At 49.8% G+C, this 18,894-nt stretch overlaps 2 protein-coding genes across 3 annotated transcripts in view; both read left to right on the forward strand.

The window, feature by feature from the left end:
• Positions 1-1,263: 1,263 nt before the first annotated feature.
• LOC119848914 (membrane primary amine oxidase-like) lies at positions 1,264-17,870 on the forward strand. Of its 2 annotated transcripts, none has more exons than XM_038385296.1 (4): positions 1,264-2,848; positions 15,075-15,360; positions 16,562-16,691; positions 17,218-17,870. In XM_038385296.1, the coding sequence occupies exons 1-4, from the start codon at positions 1,279-1,281 to the stop codon at positions 17,500-17,502; spliced, it is 2,271 nt and encodes a 756-aa protein (XP_038241224.1). In that variant the 5' UTR covers positions 1,264-1,278; the 3' UTR covers positions 17,503-17,870. The 2 variants fall into 2 exon arrangements, with proteins under 2 accessions (XP_038241224.1, XP_038241223.1); XM_038385295.2 differs by lacking the exon at positions 1,264-2,848 and adding an exon at positions 4,910-6,488.
• The window catches only part of AOC3 (amine oxidase copper containing 3), a 32,866-nt gene continuing 18,380 nt past the window's right edge, over positions 4,409-18,894 (forward strand). Inside the window, exon 1 of the mRNA XM_038385293.2 lies at positions 4,409-4,918. The gene's annotated coding sequence lies outside the window, so the exon portion shown is untranslated. The remainder of the gene's footprint in view (positions 4,919-18,894) is intronic.

Here is an 18,894-nt window from a genome sequence, read left to right on the forward strand (position 1 = left end):
AGGGAGGGGAGGCTGGCAGCAGGAATGGAAACTTGCTCTGATTCTTGGTTTCCTTGTGTGTTCAGCACAGGCTGGAGATCCGGCCGGGATTACGGCTAAAGCTGTAGGGCTCTTATTTATTTCATTTAGGAGCAGTCTCGGGCTGCTGTGCCTGTCTCACTAGCACGTTGTGACACCTGCGCCTTTCTGGAGGTGCAGGGAGACCAAGAAAAACAGTAACTTATTAAAATGAGTCAGGAAAAGTCATGCTCACCAGTGGGAATTCCAGCAGGAGGCTGCCAGCACCATGATCAGTCCAGGGAAAATGTGAAAAGTGGCAGTTCAGAAATGTGTCTTCTATTTTTCCTGAGCCCGCCCATCCGGTACCAAGCTGGGCTACAGTGTGTGGCCAGGCAGCCTGGGGAGAGGGAGGAACACATGGTGGAATCCAGGGACGCCTGTGTGCTAACCCTGGCTCTGCCTCTCCTGGTGCCCTGCAGCCATCTCCTCTTTCTCCCCCCTCCCCACACGCCCATGAAGCAGGGCTAATAATGACCCTAAGTTGTTGTCTCATGGGAGTGTGACCAGGATTGGCTAATTACCAGCTGTGCAGTGGCATGATTCTGGTGCTAATTATTCATTGTGATTTGGGTGCTGGGACTAAGGCCCTAAAGTGGACCTGGCTGGGGCTGCCACATCCTTTTGGCTGTTACATAGCTGGGCATGTTCCTCCATACAGGAACGGCTGCTGGAGGTCAAACTGGGAAACAAAACCACACAGCGAGGGGTGTGTGTGTGTGTGTGTGTGTGTGTGTGTGTGTGTGAGTGAAAGTAAGGAGTCTGAGAAATTAGGGAAACTCAGTGAACTGCGAAGAGGTGAATTCTGAGCTGTGGCAGTGAAATCTCCAATCTCACAGGCTGGGAATGTGCCTCCCTCCATTCCCCAACCTGATGCTGCAATGCCATCCCAGCTCTCATGGGTAACCTCAGCAAACTGGCCAGACTAAAAAAGGCAACATAATGATGTGAAATTTGTCTTATGAGTCACTGGCCCTGCGGCTTCAGTAGTTTTCCTAATGCATTGCTCTTGGAGGACCATGGAGCGTGCTGGATGGGCTGGGAGCAAAGACCTGCCCTCCCTGGTCCCCACAAATTTCAGATCTCCTCCTCCAGCCTCTCTCCACCTTTCATGTTTCCTGTACTAACCATCCAGCCACAGTCCAAACAGGCTGACAGCAGCCTCTCTGGAAGCTGCTGTAAGGCTCAGTAAGTCTCCTCTGCCTTCGTGGCTGCAGCAACATGAACCTGAAAACTGTCCTCATCCTCTTGGTTATGGCACTAGCCACAATTTTCGCTCTGGTTTGTGTGTTGCTGACTAGAGGAGTGAAACCAGCCAGCTGTGAGCCGAAGACCCTGAGCAGCCTGCAGGGAAAGCACAGTGACCAGAGCCTGGTCTTTGCTGATCTGACACCAGAAGAAATGGTGCAAGTGGTGAGGTACCTGCAGAGCAGCCTTGGGGTGCCACTGGTAGACGCCTATAATGCAAACCCCTCTGATAACTGCATTTACTACATCGATGTGCAGCTCCCCACCAAGGCAGAGGTGCTGGGGTTCTTGGATCATGGGGGAAAGCGACCCTCTCGGCAGGCACTGGCTGTGGTGTATTTTGGAAACCAGGCAGATCCAAATGTCACGGAGTACGTGGTGGGTCCCCTGCCAACACCAACAACTCACCAGGACATCACGGTGCAGAAGTATGGAGGGAAACTGCCGTACCACCGCAGACCAGTGCTGGATTTTGAGTACAAGCTGATTGCTGGCTTTTTACGGAGGACAGCATTTCCCACATCTCTAACCTTCCTGAATCAAGTATTTGATTATGATGGAACTAACTTAGCAGCTATGACCACAGCCCCCCGGGGGTTCCAGTCCGGAGACCGCAACACCTGGTTTGTTCTGTTCCACAACGTGAGTGGCTTCTTCCTGCACCCGGTGGGGCTGGAGGTGCTGATTGATCACAGCAGCCTGGATGTCTCTCAGTGGAGGGTGAGCAAAGTGTTCTTTAACGGCCAGTACTACAGGGACTTGGTGCAGCTGGAGAGCGAGTTCAAGCAGGGCCGTGTCAAAGTGGACCCAGTTAAGAGAGCCCCACCCGACGGGGGATTCTCTTCCATGCAGCCACGAGCAGCTCCCAGGGCTCCATTCCCTCTGCAGTACGAGCCTCATGGGCCCCGTTACAGTGTCCAAAACAACCAAGTCGTCTCCCGGGCTTGGAGCTTTGCCTTTGGGGTGAACGTGAACACGGGGATGCGTCTCTTTGACATCAGATTTAAGGGGGAGAGGATTGTCTATGAAATCAGTGTCCAGGATGCTATATCTGTCTATGGGTCCAACTGTCCTGGAGGGATGTCAACCAGGTACATGGATGGGAGCTTTGGCATCGGGAGATTCACGTACCCATTAGCCCGGGGGGTTGATTGTCCCTATTTAGCTACGTATGTAGACACACACTACTTAGCTCAATCCCCAAACCCTAGAATTAATAAAAACTCCATCTGCATTTTTGAGGAGAACTCTGGGTCTCCTCTGAGGCGCCATTACTCCAACTTGCAGTCCCTGTACTATGGGGGGCTGACCAACTCTGCTCTGGTCCTTCGGTCCATTGCCACTCTGGGCAACTATGACTACGTCTGGGACTTCATCTTCTACGAGAACGGAGCTATCGAGGCCAAAGTCCATGCCACAGGCTACATGACTTCATCCTTTCTCTACGGTGACGGTCTGGACTATGGCAATAGGGTTGGGGATCACACTCTGGGGACTGTACACACCCATTCCATCCATTGTAAAGTGGACTTGGACGTTGGAGGTAGGTCGCTTGGTGATGTTTCTCTCTCTCTCTCTCTCCCTCTCCTAGTGCCTCTCACTTGCTACATCCTCAGACTTATGACAGTTGATTCCTGAAAATTGTGTCGTAAGTCAAAACATCATAACTCGGAACCACAATGCACTCTATTGCGGGACTGAGCATCGTAAAGTCGAAACCAATAGTCGTAAGTCAAATCAGGGTGTCAATTCAGAAACGTCATAAGTGCCGTTCGTCGTAAGTTGAACATGGTAAAGTCGAGGCCTGCCTGTATTCTGTAAAACTGCAGGAGTGGCGGCTGTCCCAAAATGCAGAACTCCTGCATACGGCCAGCAGCATTCTCCTTGTTCACTCTCTTATCCTTAGAGCTCTTTGCAACATTTATTTTTTGACTTACTCAAATGAAAAGTCAGGGAAAGTCACAAACCTCAGGAGCCATGCGAATCCCAGCAAGAGGCAGCTGGCTCCATGGTCCAGGGAAAAAGTGTAAGGTAGCCATTTGGAAATGTGTGTATTTTTCTTACATCCGTCAGTTGCCAGGCATAAGGTGGGAGCCAGGGTCTTGCTAGTTCTAACCGCTGCCTCTCCCTGTGACCTTCGGGTTGTCACCTTTCCCCACTGTAAAGCAGGGATACCAGTGACTGTGGCCTATCTCATGGGGTGGGGAGGATTAGCTGATTAGCTTGTGCCGTGCTAAGCATTTACTGATCTTCTCTTGGAATGTTTCTGGGTCAGGTCCCAAGACTCGGACCCCAAACTGGCCTCATTGTGGCTGCTGAATTCCTATTGCTTCATCCCAGCCAGGCATGTTTTCCAGCAGCAGTTCCCGTGGAAGGTTATTTGAGAGTTATATGACGTCCTACACACCAGGGTTGTTTGGTGCTACTGTGCACGCCATCTGCTGGCTGAAACAATTAGGTGTCGTCTAAGTGTCTTTGCTCGGGGGTCACTGGTAACCCCATTCATCTCAGTGGGGCTAAGAGACCAGGTCGCAGTTTTCTTGTCTGAAGGTCGGTCTGTCTGTCTGTGACTCAGCAAGACGTCAATTCAGCAGGGACTCGTGACAGCACCGAGGGAGCAGCAGCACTGGGTGGAGGGTCTTTAAATTAAAACTGCTTCTGCAAAAAGGGTACAGTAAAGAGGCGGCACTTTGCATCTCCCCAGAGCCAGACATGGCATCAGTAGACGATGGATCCCCTGCCTCCCTCCCATCTCACAGGGACCTGCTTCGTGTCAGCAACACAGAAACGCTGACTCCTGGAATTGTGGGGGTGGGGGGAAATGGAGGCCTTGTCCGCGTTAGAGATGTTACCCCAGCACAAGCACTTGTCGCCAGCTGTGCTTCATGTCCCCATTAGAGGACTGCACCACTGTCGCTATATTCATGCAGTTGCACCACTGCTGAAGGCCTTTGTGTTGGCAAGGCCTGAGTGCACATTAAAATCCAAATCCTCGCCTAGCTCCTTCTGCCACATTTGCTGTGTCCCGCGGCTCTAGTCTTTGTCCCAAACAAGTACTGGTTAATCCAGAGCCACAGTCAAGATGAACCCTTTTCAGAGATAACAATACAACCACCCTGCTTACCAAGGAAATGCAAGAGCAAATCAAACTGAGAACCAGAAACTGGCAGCAGCCTGGAGAGTTCTTGAGAAAGGAGCCCCAGGAGCAGTCCAAGTTTAGTGAGCTAGGAAAGGATGAAATTCTGCACAATAGCAAAAAATCTCCACCCTTTTGCAGATTTGGTTTCACCTTCCTATGATGCTGAGTGCTTGGATCACAACTCTTACAGGCAGCCTCTGGAAGTTGGTCTGAACCAACAAGTAATGGTGCCTCCTCTGTAACTGGTCTTCTGTATATCGGTATAACACAGAGCATGCTGGATGGGCTGATAGCAAAGACCTGCCTTTTCTGGTCCCAACGAACTTCGGATATCCTCCTCCCACCTCGCCTTCACGTTTCCTGTACTTAACCCATCCAGCTGCAGCTTAAACAGGCTGCGTGTAGCTGGAAACTCCACTCTGGAAGTGGCTCCTGAAGCCTCACCATCTCCTCTGCCTTCGTGGCTGCAGCAACATGAACCTGAAAACTGTCCTCATCCTCTTGGTTCTGGCGCTAGCCACAATTTTCGCTCTGGTTTGTGTGTTGCTGACTAGAGGAGTGAAACCAGCCAGCTGTGAGCCGAAGACCCTGAGCAGCCTACAGAGAAGGCACAATGACCAGAGCCTGGTCTTTGCTGATCTGACATCAGAAGAAATGGTGCAAGTGGTGAGGTACCTGCAGAGCAGCCTTGGGGTGCCACTGGTAGACGCCTATAATGCAAACCCCTCTGATAACTGCATTTACTACATCGATGTGCAGCTCCCCGCCAAGGCAGAGGTGCTGGAGTTCTTGGATCATGGGGGAAAGCGACCCTCCCGGCAGGCGCTAGCTGTGGTGTATTTTGGAAACCAACTATATCCAAATGTCACGGAATACGTGGTGGGTCCCCTGCCAACACCAACAACTCACCAGGACATCACAGTGCAGAAGTATGGAGGGAAGCTGCCGTACCACCGCAGACCAGTGCTGGGTAAGGAGTATGAGCAGATTGAAATCTTCTTACGGAAGAAGGCATTCTCAACAGCCCCTACCTTCCTGAGTCAAGTATTGGATTATGATGGGACCAATTTTGCATCACTAACCTCAGCCCCCCGGGGGTTCCAGTCCGGAGACCGCAACACCTGGATTATTCTGTTCCACAACGTGAGTGGCTTCTTCCTGCACCCGGTGGGGCTGGAGGTGCTGATTGATCACAGCAGCCTGGATGTCTCTCAGTGGAGGGTGAGCAAAGTGTTCTTTAACGGCCAGTACTACAGGGACTTGGTGCAGCTGGAGAGCGAGTTCAAGCAGGGCCGTGTCAAAGTGGACCCAGTTAAGAGAGCCCCACCCGACGGGGGATTCTCTTCCATGCAGCCCCGAGCAGCTCCCAGGGCTCTGTTCCGTCTGCAGTACGAGCCTCATGGGCCCCGCTACAGTGTCCAAAACAACCAAGTCGTCTCCCGGGCCTGGAGCTTTGCCTTTGGGGTGAACGTGAACACGGGGATGCGTCTCTTTGACATCAGATTTAAGGGGGAGAGGATTGTCTATGAAATCAGTGTCCAGGATGCTATATCTGTCTATGGGTCCAACTGTCCTGGAGGGATGTCAACCAGGTACATGGATGGGAGCTTTGGCATCGGGAGATTCACGTACCCGTTAGTCCGGGGGGTTGATTGCCCCAACTCAGCTACCTACGTGGACACACGCTACTTAATTGAAACCCAGACACCTGAAAAGCATAAAAACTCCATCTGCATTTTTGAGGAGAACTCTGGGTCTCCTCTGAGGCGCCATTACTCCAACTTGCAGTCCCTGTACTATGGGGGGCTGACCAACTCTGCTCTGGTCCTTCGGTCCATTGCCACTCTGGGCAACTATGACTACGTCTGGGACTTCATCTTCTACGAGAACGGAGCTATCGAGGCCAAAGTCCATGCCACAGGCTACATGACTTCATCCTTTCTCTATGGTGACGGTCTGGACTATGGCAATAGGGTTGGAGATCACACTCTGGGGACTGTACACACCCATTCCATCCATTATAAAGTGGACTTGGACGTTGGAGGTATGTCTCAGTATAACTTTCCTTTCTCATTTTCTGCCCATCCTTTTAGTATCTCAGCATCTCCCAGGCACACTTAGATTTGCAAAATGGGGTTTCTCATGGACTCTGGAGTGCTGCTTTTCTCCTTTTGTCTGGTATCAGAGGGACCTGCCTGGCATGTATCCCAGCAATAGGGTTTCTCTGTTTCTGCCCCCTCTTGAGTCCTCACTCTGGTTGTGGTGGGGAAGCGTTAACTTGCTCTGCTGCTGGTCAGACTCCTTAATAGCTGTGTAACCGTTCTGATCAATAGCAAAGTGAGAGAATGGAGCCCTGAGCTGGCCTGAGAAGCAAAGGCAAGGCGGGGGAATACTGGTCATTTTACAGATTTCCAGGGGTGAAGGAAATGAAGTTAAGGAATCTCTATTCGTCAAAATCTGAAACCCGCTAAACAGTGAAGAGTTCTAGAGACCCCTACTGAATGTGTGTGTTTCATTTGTAAATCAATAAGGGGCATCCCAGAATTGTTCTGGTCTCATTACTGGTGTTTGTGCATTAGCTTCCTCGATGGAGATGTGTGCTCTCCACTCTCTAACGCCTTCTGCTTGGGGGATTGGCCACGTAGGCTGAAGGGTTACAGGGACAGGCTCTTTATCCCCCAGGATGTAAGTAACCAAATGCGCCTGCTTGTGGCTCATGTGGATAAGACCCAGGTGTTATCTCCCAGCTGCTTTGTTTCCTTTCTGTCCTAGGGTTGGTAACTCTCCCTTCCGGATCAGCTCTCTGCTTTCCCTCTTTGTGTTGTGTTTGACACACAGCGCCTGGGCCCACGTTCCAATCCTAGTTGATCCCAAATGTAGTGTTAGGAAAGGGAAGACGGGAATGGGGTGTGCGTGTGTATGTGAGAGATTAGAGGTGTCTCGTCTACCCTCCTCCAGAGTAAAATCTCTCACTCTGATCTCCTCTTTAGCTCTAGTCTCCACTGGGCATTTTGAACATACTCTGGGTGGCACAAGGGCCAAAACCCCAGTGAAAGACGCCGTAGGTGGTGGATCGACACTGTGAGCTGGGAGGGCAGCAGGGCTGCAGGTCAGAGAGCGAGGCCAGTCCCATGTTAACATGCTGTGTGGCTCCATCCCACAGGCGGCTGTTTTCTAATACCCACCGTCCCCTAATCCTGTGAGAGGGATGCAGATACAGCAGTCTGCCTTCTGCTCTTGGGTACCTGTGGCTGACTCGCTGAAGTCAGGACAGTGGCATGAGTGTCACTGGCCCACTGTCTGGTTCGGCCCGGCAGCATAACTCTCAGCCAGCAGAGAGCAGCATTAGAGCAACCAATATGAGATGCTGGCAGACCAGTTTCTAGCAGTCACAAAACCTAACCTGACTCCCCTGGCTGGAACACTGGTGCTCACCTTCTAGCAGTGAGGCTACTCTGTGCAGGCTTGGTGAGAGGCACAGGACATGTACAAACTGGTTTTAAACAACCCCTTACGTTTCGCCCATTTCTCACAAGCCCTCTGGGATTTTGCTGAGGGTTGAAGCAGGTATGGGGCGGGTTGGTTAAGAGGCCTGCATCATGCACAGTTGTCTGTCTATGCTCTGCACGTGACTTGCAAATGTCCATCAGATGAATAGGTTAGAAGTCTGCCCTACCAGCTCCTTTCAGCAATGGGCTGTGGCCTGAATTCTGGTAACAGCAGCCCCTGCACCCGTCCCAGCACCAAACGAACTGGAGTTTTGGGGCTCTGTAGAGAAAAGCTAGCCTGCTGACTACCAGCCACTGGACGGGACAGAAAGGCAGAGAGCTCCTGGCAGTGGAGACGTGAGGAGAGTCTGACTGACAAGAAGCTGCAGATACTCTAGGGCAAACTGCCACAGTGAGCGTGCATTGCGCTTACATTAGACCTTCAGTCATAGCTCTTGAATTGCTTCACAGAGCTGGGTCAATTGTATCGTTCTCGCTTAAATGGGGAAACTGAGGGGACAAGCTCACCAAGTAACTGGAGACAGAATCCAGGGCTCCTGTGTCCTGCTGCAGTGCCCAGGTGATGACCCATGCTGACTTGCCCTAGACTCAATCAATGTCCGTTCATTGGTCACTGTTGGTTCAGCAGGGACCACTAACCCAACAGCATTTCAATTTGTCCAGTGTAATTTCCAGCTGGAGGAAGTGGGAGCCAACTGTCTTTTCACAAGGAAATGGTCCTTGTCCAACATGGCATGATAAGATTTCTGGTAGGAAACAGGGAGAGGGAGGTTCTCCATTAGGAGTCTGTGTCATGGTTGCTTATTTCTGTTGCATTTCTCAGCCCAGGCTCATCCACGTGCCCAGCACCTGGTATCTCAGGCCAAACATGACCTTTTTAAGATTGGTGCCCTCCTGGTGAGAAGTCATCTCTGCTGCTTGCCTAGTGGAGTTTTGGTCCATAGGCCAGCTTTCTTCAGGGGCAATAGCCCTGTGAGCCAGAGCGTTGCTGTCTTTAATAAGGAAAGATTCATGCAAACAAATGTCACCCACCAGGTGCTTGGCCATGCAGGTGTAGGGAGGCAAGGGAAGCACCTCAGGATGGAGGTAAATAATGCACTTCACTGGCTTTATCTTCTCTACTCAGAAAAAAACAACCAATGCAGCGGGGTGGCTGGTCTCAGGAGCTGGGATAAGTCCCTGGAGCAACAGTTCACAAACTAGGCAAGTCCTTGTTTCAGTGAAGCCCTTCCAGGAGTCCCAGTTGGGTGGGGGGATTGTAAAACCAACCCTAAGCAGGAGGCATCTGGCTCCTGGGCTGAGATAACTACAATCTCCCCTGCAAGTGTAACCCAGTGGTGTGTGTGTCACACATCTCCCTCCAAGCCTGATCTGCACGTGTGTCTGGAGCCCTAGCTCCTGAGCCTGGCTCTTTGGCTCACCCTATAGAGGCTCACGTTTTAGCTCTAGAGGTCCTCGGTTCAACGCCGGCTGTGGCGGCCAAGACCGAGGCTACCATGTAAGCGTGCTAGCCATGATGCTGAAGGATCCAGGTCCAGGCTCGCAGGCAGCACTGTATAATCCAAGGAGCAGGATTTAAAAACAGGATGATCCATATGGGGAAAGACGCATTTCTTCTCAAGATGCCAAAAGAAGTGGAAATTTGCCAGGAACCCTTGGTCAGCTCTAAGGTGGTGACCCGCCAGGCCTCCCCCAAATGTAGAGATGGCATTAACTCTTCTCACATCTGCAGAGCCCCCGGAGTCCCACTGGTGTGGGGCTGAGGTTGCTGGGGCTCTGCCAGTCACTTTGGATCTCTCCAACAACCCTCAACTCTAGCTTGTTTGAGTTCCTGCCTTGTGACATTCTGCACACTCCTTGGAAGCTGGCAGGGCCTTTGCCAAACTGTGCCCAGGTCCTGTCTTGTGCAGTCCTTCAGCAGGGAGAATCATCGCGTCAGAGCCCAAAACAGCGTTTGTGCCTTTCTGTGGGAATTGGGCTCACTCCTCCAGGCTCAGCTGCTGCTTGCTGTAAAGCAGATCCAAGGTCACAAGGGCAGCTCCTTGGGGGAACAGGGCCCTGTGTGCTAGGCGGTGTACGAACACACAGTGACTAGACAGCCCCTCCCCTGAAGAGCTTACAGACGCGGTGGGGCACATTCACCCTTAGAATGCCCCCCCTTGTGTCCATGTGTAATGGCGCCAGTACCCTCGGCTCCAGCACTGCCTGCAGGCTGTCTGCTTCTCACCAGGTCTTCCGTGGCCAAGACACAGTTCAAGCCCCATCCAGGGTAACTGTAAGGGCCAAGTGGAAAGTCAAGCAAACCTGAATCATTCACCTGCCCCCTTGGGCTACTGAAGATTTCTGCTCTCGCTTATAAAGCCTATCTCAGCCCTGCCCCACCCTGGAGCCTACTCATGTCCCTGGGGGTTTCTCTCCATAGGAGAATCCTGCTTCCTCTGCGATCTCTCCCTGGATCTTGCCTCCTTTCCAGAGCCTGCCACAGGGCCCAGTTCTGTCCCCACAGCCCTCCTCAGTTTCCTTAGCAGGCCTTCCCAGAGAGATGCGGGGGGGGACACACTCCCTGCCTCCTCTCTCCTAGGCCTGCTCCCGTCAGCCGAGTCCAGCTCTGGAGAAGTAGTTCTCTGTAGCCGTGCTCAGCCGCTCCAACTCCATGACACCCAGCTGGGATTGCTAACTGCCCCTACGCGGCTACGTCGGGGCAAGGCTTGAGGGGTAATTGCTAGATCATGACCAGGCTGAGCCCCACTTGCCTTCAATGGCCAGGTAGCCTGTGACTGTACATTACATGGGGCATGTTTTTGCATGGATTACCTGTGTGCACCGTGGAGCTCCCTGTCCTACCCCGCACAAAGGGCTTCATGTGGATGACTGTTGGGAAACTGCCCATGCAGCAGATGGGAGGGAGGGAAGCAGCTGGTCCCAGGGCTGGCTTGGGAGTGTGTTCCAGGGTTTGACTAATCTGTCCCACTGGACCGAGCATCTGTGAAGGCCTCACGGGGGCTGCACGGGCTCCCTTGATGTGAAGCTTGCTGTGTCAGGTAGCCCAGAGGATTCCCTGCCAGTAGCAGCCATGAAGCCACCATGCCAGTGGTGATAGAGTTCATAGGAATCGCTGGAGAGCAACAGGCATAGTCTGTAGTGACGGATACAGTGGGGTCCCGCTGCACTTTCCTCCGGAGGCTGTAGCTGCACTGAAATTATTTAATGAATGCCTCAATTAAACTCACCTTCCCTAAGCAGAATAAGCCAGAGCAACTCAAACTGAGAACCAGAGACTATAACCACCTTTTCCCGGCTCACAGAGTTTTGAAAGTTCCTGGGAATCGTTCTCATGAACGTCTCCCTTATTCCCATGGGCCCTTATCAACAATGTGTCCATGCACTGAATTTGTTAGTAGACTAGTCTTAGTTACTCCAATACAAATATTGCGGGAGCCTCCTGATTTTCTGGCAGTGCAATGGAATCCATCCAGTTACTTGAGAGAGGCACACATCTGCCTTTCACCTTTCTTCAGATGCATCTTGTACTTCTTGAGCATTTTTTGCCTTCTACAACACTTAATCTATTCTTCGCAGTAACTGCCAAACACAGTGTCTGTTCTGTGAAAGTCTGATCCAGTCCTATTTTTACAAATGTGTCTACAAGGTCTCCAAATGTTTTGGCCCCAGAGGGCTTTCCCATGACTTGTACCAAAGCTTATGCATCAATCACAAGACAGTTTCTCCCACCAGGGTTAGCTGTTGGCAGGCAGTGGACATCAGCTGTCAGTACATCACCCAATATTGCTTTTGTGCCTGTTCTTAGACTGTCATTTGCCTGTGCTAATGCCAAAGGGATAGGCATTAACTCGTGTCAAAATCTGTTGCACATTTACAGTCCTGCTGGCTTCATAGGGGTAGTGATTTGTTGCTGAAAAATATGTCTGCCTACATAGTTGAAGCCTTTCCTTTGACTCCTTCCCCCACCTCATAGAGCCTGGAAAAAGTTGGAGCATTATTTTTTGGCAGTGGATCATGAATATGTACGTGACCAGGCTCCCTCTCTTGTGTCATAAGCCATTTCCTCAACAAAGCTGTCCATTTGCACTTTTCCTAGGCTCTCTGCATTCAGCAGCATGCCCTATATGGCTTCAGCAGCTAAATCTTTTGTTGCGATATTTTGCAATGAAGTTGGTGGTTCATCCCCAGAGAACACCTCAAACCTCTGAAGTGTTCGTAAGAATGAATCCTCAGCTTCATTGTCACATTGCTTCCTTGCCTTTCTTGAACAAGCTGGCCATCCAAGCCAACATGGAACTTGGTTCTGCAGTCTGCTGTGATCTGGGCTCTCAGGTTGCAAGACAAGGCCCATCTGCTGAGGGCTGAGCAAGTCTTGGTGACGCCTACAGTCCTTTCTTCCCTACCCCAATAAGCCACTCCACTTGGTTGAACTTTTGACATGATCTCTTGATCACACAATCTCCTTGCTGGAACTCTTTGACCACTTCAGCTGGTAGTTGATGTATTTCTGCATTGTAGGTAGCACCCCTACCTTGCACAGTTTGTGTGGTCACAGCTCACAAAGAATAGCACTATTCAAATTCACATTTGAAGGTGGAGAGCTGCACCTCTCAATTTCCTTTTCTCTGTGCATGGTTGAACATGAGCGTAGGGACACCATTTTCATGTACTGACATCAAAACCTGAAGTTCACCCCCTTAGCTTTACCTTTGCTGGTCAAAAATGTAGAGGTGAGATTTTGTTGAAAGCTTATATGAGTTTACTATAAGAATGTGACCGATCGGCTTTCACAATATGCTCTTCAAGATCTTGATCATGTGTTGCTGTCAAGTCCAATAGTTGTGGAAGAAGCAGGCACCACAGTGCTAGAAACGGCAGTTTGTGAGCCAGTATCACCTTGGCATATGACTTTTATGATTCACAGCATGTTTTGTTGAGTTTGGGCCAAGAACTCCTGCTTTCAGTCCAAACATCTGCTAGCCCTAAGCCTGTGTGTGTCAGACTATACATTTTTTTGGAAGTTCACTGAGATATGGAGGCCTCCCAGTAGTGGAATAAGCCACTCTTACTTAATTTTTTGTACAGTACATCAGAAGCGGGAACCATGCCAAACAGTCCATGGGGCCACTGAATGAGTGAGGTGCAAAAGGAGAACTCAAGAAAGATGAGGCCATTGTGGAAAAGCTAAATGAAGGCTTTGCAGAGTCTTCACTGCAGAGGATATGGGTAGAGCCCTGTGCAGATACAAAATTTGTATCTGCGTCCAATCCGCAGAAATGGTCTGTGCCTGCGGATATCTGCAGATATAAAGCGGATATCCATGGATAGGCAGGGCTCTAGTTGTGGGGGAGAACCCCACACCCGAGCCATTCTTTTTAGGTGACAAAGCTGAGGAACTGTTCCAAACTGAGGTGTCAGTAGAGATGAATTCTGAACAAACTGATAAACTAAACAGTATTAAGTCACCAGGACCACATCGTATTCAGCCAAGAGTTCTGGAGAGGCTCAAATACGAAATTGTGGAACTACTAACTGGTAGGCAACCTATTGCTTAAATCAGCCTCTGGACTAGACGGCTGGAGGGTCACTAATGTACTGCCTACTTTAAAAAAGGCTCCAGAAGAGATCCTGGCAATTACAGGGTGGTGAGCCTGACAGCAGTGCCAGAAAATTGGTTGAAATTATAGTAAAGAACAGAATTATGAGATGAACATGATATGTTGGGGAAGAGTCCACACAGCTTTTGTAAAGGGAAATCCTGCCTCACCAATCTATTAGAATTCTTTGAGAGAGTCAACCAGCATGTGGCAAGGGTCATCCAGTGGATATAGTGTACTTGGCCTTTCAGAAAGCCTTTGATAAGGTCCCTCACCAAAGGCTCTTAAGCAAACTAAGCAGTCATGGGCTGAGAGGATCTTCCCTCTTATCCCATGAATCAGTAATTGGTTAAAAGATAGGAAATGAAGGGTAGGAATAAATGCTCAGTTTTTCAGAATGGAGAGGGGTAAATAGTGGTGTCCCACAGGGATCTGTACTGGGACTTGTGCTGTTCAACATATTCATAAATTATCTGGAAAACAGGGTGAACAGTGAGATGGCAAAATTTGCAGACAATACAAAATTAATCAAGTCCAAAGCTGACTGTGAAGAGTTACAAAGGGATCTCAAAAAACTAGACAACTGGGCAACAAAATGGCAGATGAAATACTTTGCACTTAGCAGCATTGAAATGGACACTGGAAAATATGATCCCAGCTATACATACAAAATGACGGGGTCTAAATTAGCTGTTACTGCTCAAGAAAGAAACCTTGGAGTCATCGTTGATAATTCCCTGAAAACATCTGCTCTATGTGCAGCGACAGTCAAAGTGAACAGAAGGTTAGAACCATTAGGAAAGGGACGGATAATACGATAGAAAATATCATAATGTCACTCTCTATAAATCCCTGGAATTCACATATGATAAAAGCCGCCCTCCCCTCCCCAGCCCTTACCACTCAGACTCATTCCCTGCAAGGCCCTGAATTATATGGACTCGCCCAGTTCTTGAGAGGTGCTGCTTACTCCCCCGGTCATTTTGCAAATTCACCTTCTCTTCTTGGAAGCTGCAAAATTGTGAGCAGAAATATTCCACTTGGTCTGTCGTGATGGTTTTCACCCTATGGTGCTAGGACACAGACTATGGGGTCTGCACCGCCATTGGAAATTGTTTAGGGGTCTGCAAATGAAAAAAGGTTGAAAACCCCTGATCTATTGTACATGTAACGTTGGTTAATGACATTAGCTGCGTTGTCATCTGGGCAGAATTCACCAGTCTGCAGGAGCTAGCACAAGGGTTATGCACCTCTTAGGCTCCACTTTAACCCTCTGCACAGGGTGGGAGCCAGATGATGGGGTCTGTCACATCTCATTGCAGCTCAGCCACTCATCACAACTGCAGTCGTTGCTGAGAAGGACTTAGCTGCTCGTTTGGCACTAGACTGCTTGTTGGGCGCAGAGCTGCGTGCAGAACCCATGTTGTTCAGAGTCTCTGGGACAGGTGATGGTGAGCATGCATATGCTGTCTAGGGAGCCCAGGAAGTGATTTCTCAGTGGTATTTTTCTTTGCCTTTTAGGGATGAATAATACTCTGGTGGCCCATGACATGACATTCGAGTCTGTGCAGGCTCCTTGGAGTCCAGAGCACCAGATACAGCGCCCACGACTCACCAAGACAGTCCTGGACACAGAGGACAAGGCCGCGTTCCGGCTCCATTCAAACATGCCCAGATATATTTATTTTGCAGCCAACAGTGAAAATAAGTGGGGCCACCAGCGTGGCTACAGGATCCAGATTGTTAGCTTCACCGGGGAACATCTACCAGAAACCAGTTTGATGGAGCGAGCTATCAGCTGGGGGAGGTAGGCAGCTTTCATCTAGATGTTCCCACGTAATTTATGATGATGCATAAGTCACCTGTGGATTCCTAGGTGTCCAGTGGCTGCTTGGTTTAGGTACCCATAGAATGGACATGGGCAAAGGCTCTTGTTTGCTATAATGAAAGTGTCACATTCCCTCTTACCAATCACTGGGAGTTATGCCTAAAGCTAAGATTTTGTCATGGTTATTTTTAGTAAAAGTCATGGACAGGTCATGGGCAATAAACAAAAATTCACAGAAGCCATGACCTGTCTGACGTTTGCTGCTGCAGCTCCCTGGTTTCCCCTACCACCGTAGTGGCTGGGAGCTGTGGGGTTCACCCTCCACCCACAGTGGCTGGGAAATGCAGGATGACCCTATTTCCCAAAGAGAAAACAGGACATCCCAGCCGCTTGCCTGAGGCGTCCCCCACCTCCTGCACGAGGCTGTTGCCCGTCGCTGGAACCCTGAGGAGAGCCCACTCGGGAGTCTGTCACCGTCGCTGGAACTTTGCAGGGGGTCCCCTATCGCTGGAACACTGCCAGGGCCCCACTGGCTGTCAGCTCCAGAGTCCTGCAGCCCCTCGGGCTGAAGCAGACAATGTCATGGAGATCTCTGGAAGTCATGGATTTAGTCTAGTCTCCACTGGGCATTTTTTTTAGCCTTAGTTATGCCCTATCAGCTGTTTTCCCACTCCTTGGAGTTTAAAGCCAAACCTCTGTTGCCACCTTGATTGAATTTTCTTCTTCATCGGTTCATTTTGTCCCCTGCTGCCACATACTTCTTCCAATCCACCTTAAGTGTGGCCTGAAGCCCCCTCTCTTTTCCCAGTTCTGCCTCACCCCTTGGCCATAGCTCAGCCAGTGTATCTCAGTCATGACCTGCAGTACCTGCTATTCCAGCCCAAGTCACACCCACTCCCCTTCTGCTAATGCATTTTGCTGGCACCCTGCTATACCAGTCTTTGGCATTTCCTTAGTAGATCCTGCCAGCTGGGCTGAATGTTGTGATAATAGTTTTGTGAGGTGTACATTAGGATCATAGATGCTCGAGATGGAAAAGATCCCTTACATTATCTAGCCCGTGCCCCGTCCACCCTGCCAGTTGGGGTCAGGGCAGAGTGTTCCCTGTAATATATTTCTCTCAATCTGGTTTTAAATGTCCCTGTCCTGTGAGGCCGCCTTCTTTCTCTCCTCTCGTTAGGTACAAACTGGCTGTCACCAAACGGAAAGAGGAGGAACCAACCAGTACCAGCATCTACAACCAGAATGACCCCTGGACACCCACTGTGGCCTTTGCTGACTTCATAAACAATGAGAGCATCGTAACCGAGGTGAGTTGGGTCCTCTTTGTGGTGGGGCCATGTATTACAGTGTGCTGAATATTATCAGTCTTAGAGCCATCCTCAGCCCAGGACCCACACAAACAAGCCCCATTCTTTTGCTCAGGGCTCAGACAGACATTGCTAACAGGATTCTTGGTTTCTGTGGGACAAAAGGAAAACCTTGGGGAAGGAGAATTAACTCACTGCACTCCATGTTTCCTCTCTTCCGAGTTGGCACCTGTTACGAGAAAGCACAAGCCCTTTGCCCTTGTGAAGTCCCTATGACAGAGTCGTGTGTAAAGTGAATGAGCAGAGCTGGTCAGGACAGTCTGAAAAATCTGAAATTGCAACCAAATGGGCAAAAAATGTCAGGAAAATGTTTCCATTGTCCAAGCCGCTCTCCTAGAGAGGGAGCCCAACAGGTGGCATTCGCTGGCTTTGGCCCAGGTGATGTTACTGGTCTGCCCTGTATGTGCTCCCAAATGGATGTTCTCCTGAAATAACCAAATTATGTGATGCTGTCTCCCTTCCCCAGGACTTGGTTGCCTGGATAACAACTGGTTTCCTTCACATCCCACATGCCGAGGATATTCCCAATACAGTGACGGTGGGAAATGGAGTCAGCGTTCTCCTGAGACCCTACAATTATTATGACACAGACCCTTCCATATACTCACCTGATGGTGTCTTTTTCAGCAGTGAGCAGGACTCTAGTGTATGTGAAGTCAATCATATTGCCTGCCTGTCCAAAAGTGCCTCATGTTTACCAGTCCTCCCTCCATTCACCTATGACGGCTTCCAAAATCTGACGAGACTGTAAGAGTGATGGGCTGCGGGGTCTCTGTGTGGTAGAAGAAAGGAATATGGTGCACCAGAGTGAGTGCTCTGCCCAGAAGACCCATTTGCATAATGGAGATCTGTCTTCAAGTCCATCTCTTAATGATGTTGTGTAGCTTTTTATATAATAATTTCACTACTGCAAGAGGCTGCATCTTTAAAGGGAAACATAACATTCTTGGTGTGCGGCTAGGTTAGAATTTGCATTAGTCTTTTTTAGAATAACTTGTTAAAATCCAGCCTGTTGCATGGAGGGAGGCAGGGAGAAGGAGAGCAAATTGTTCCTCTGGTAATAAATGCTGAGTAGTAACTAGCTCAGGTGAAAATAATGAAGCTTGATGTTGGTCCAAAGTTATCTCAAATGCCTTATTCTTAAACTGTTGCAGCTGTGTTGCACTGCCTGTGTCCACAAAGGCTGAAGGGGTGAAGAGTCTTAGCATAAGCACATGTGAATAGCCGCACTGGGTCAAACTAATGGTCCATCTAGTTCAGGATCCTGTTTTCTGACAATGGCCATTCAGAGGGAATGAACAGAACAGGCAATCATTGAGTGATCCATCCCCTGTCGTCCAGTCCCAGCTTCTGGCAGTTAAAGGCTAGGGACATCCAGAGCATAGGGTTGCGTCCCTGCTATTTTGTTTAATAGCCATTGATGGACCTATCCTCCATGAACTTCTCATTCTTTTTTGAATCCAGTTATACCTTTGGCCTTCACACCATCCCCTGGAAATGAATTCCACAGGCTGAGTGTGTGCTGCCTACATTTATAAGTCCATTTTAAAAACATGCTGTGGTCTGAAGTTTTGGCTAAATCACAGCCTTGAGAAAGCACAAGCCGTACAGCATCTGTGAGATCTCACTGAGGTTAGCCAGTCCTCATCATGGGCTAGTGCCTTTCAAGAACATCAGATATATAAAGCCCTGTAGCCTAAGGCCTCTCCTGAGGGTCTAATCTGCCTGCAGTGAGAGTTTGATGCCCTGCCGAAGGCTGTGAGCTAAGTCACTCCTACTCACTTTGCTTTCCAGACTTTTTGGGTAGTTCAACAACAGGAAAGGAATAAGGGATGAAGATTTGACAACTGGCTCCTGAGCATCTGCTCCCTAAGTGAGCAGCCTTGGGGACAGTGATCTCTGGTAAATACTTGATGTAAAAGCAAAATGTCTGAAGATCTGTGGACTAGTAGAGGGGGCACAAGGAGCCCGAGTCATCACAAGCCACAAAAGGGACAAGTGAGCTGTTCAATATTTAAATGAATGTGATGCTTAGAACTGAAAGGTGCTGGGTCGAGCCAGACCATGGGGGTGGGGGGCTCCACAAGCCACTCACTCACGGGTGTCATGGCTGTGATATTATGGGGTGGGACACTGCACACTC

This window comes from Dermochelys coriacea, chromosome 27 (genome assembly GCF_009764565.3).
Source record: "Dermochelys coriacea isolate rDerCor1 chromosome 27, rDerCor1.pri.v4, whole genome shotgun sequence".
Classification (NCBI taxonomy): Eukaryota; Metazoa; Chordata; order Testudines; family Dermochelyidae; genus Dermochelys; species Dermochelys coriacea.

What these genes read in the sequence shown, in the direction of transcription:
- LOC119848914 (XM_038385296.1), top strand. Translation starts at nt 1,279, where the DNA reads ATGAACCTGAAAACTGTCCTCATCCTCTTGGTTATGGCACTAGCCACA. An exon ending in AGTGGACTTGGACGTTGGAG is followed by an intron (nt 2,849 to 15,074) that starts GTAGGTCGCTTG and finishes TTTGCCTTTTAG; the next exon opens with GGATGAATAATACTCTGGTG. An exon ending in ATGAGAGCATCGTAACCGAG is followed by an intron (nt 16,692 to 17,217) that starts GTGAGTTGGGTC and finishes TCCCTTCCCCAG; the next exon opens with GACTTGGTTGCCTGGATAAC.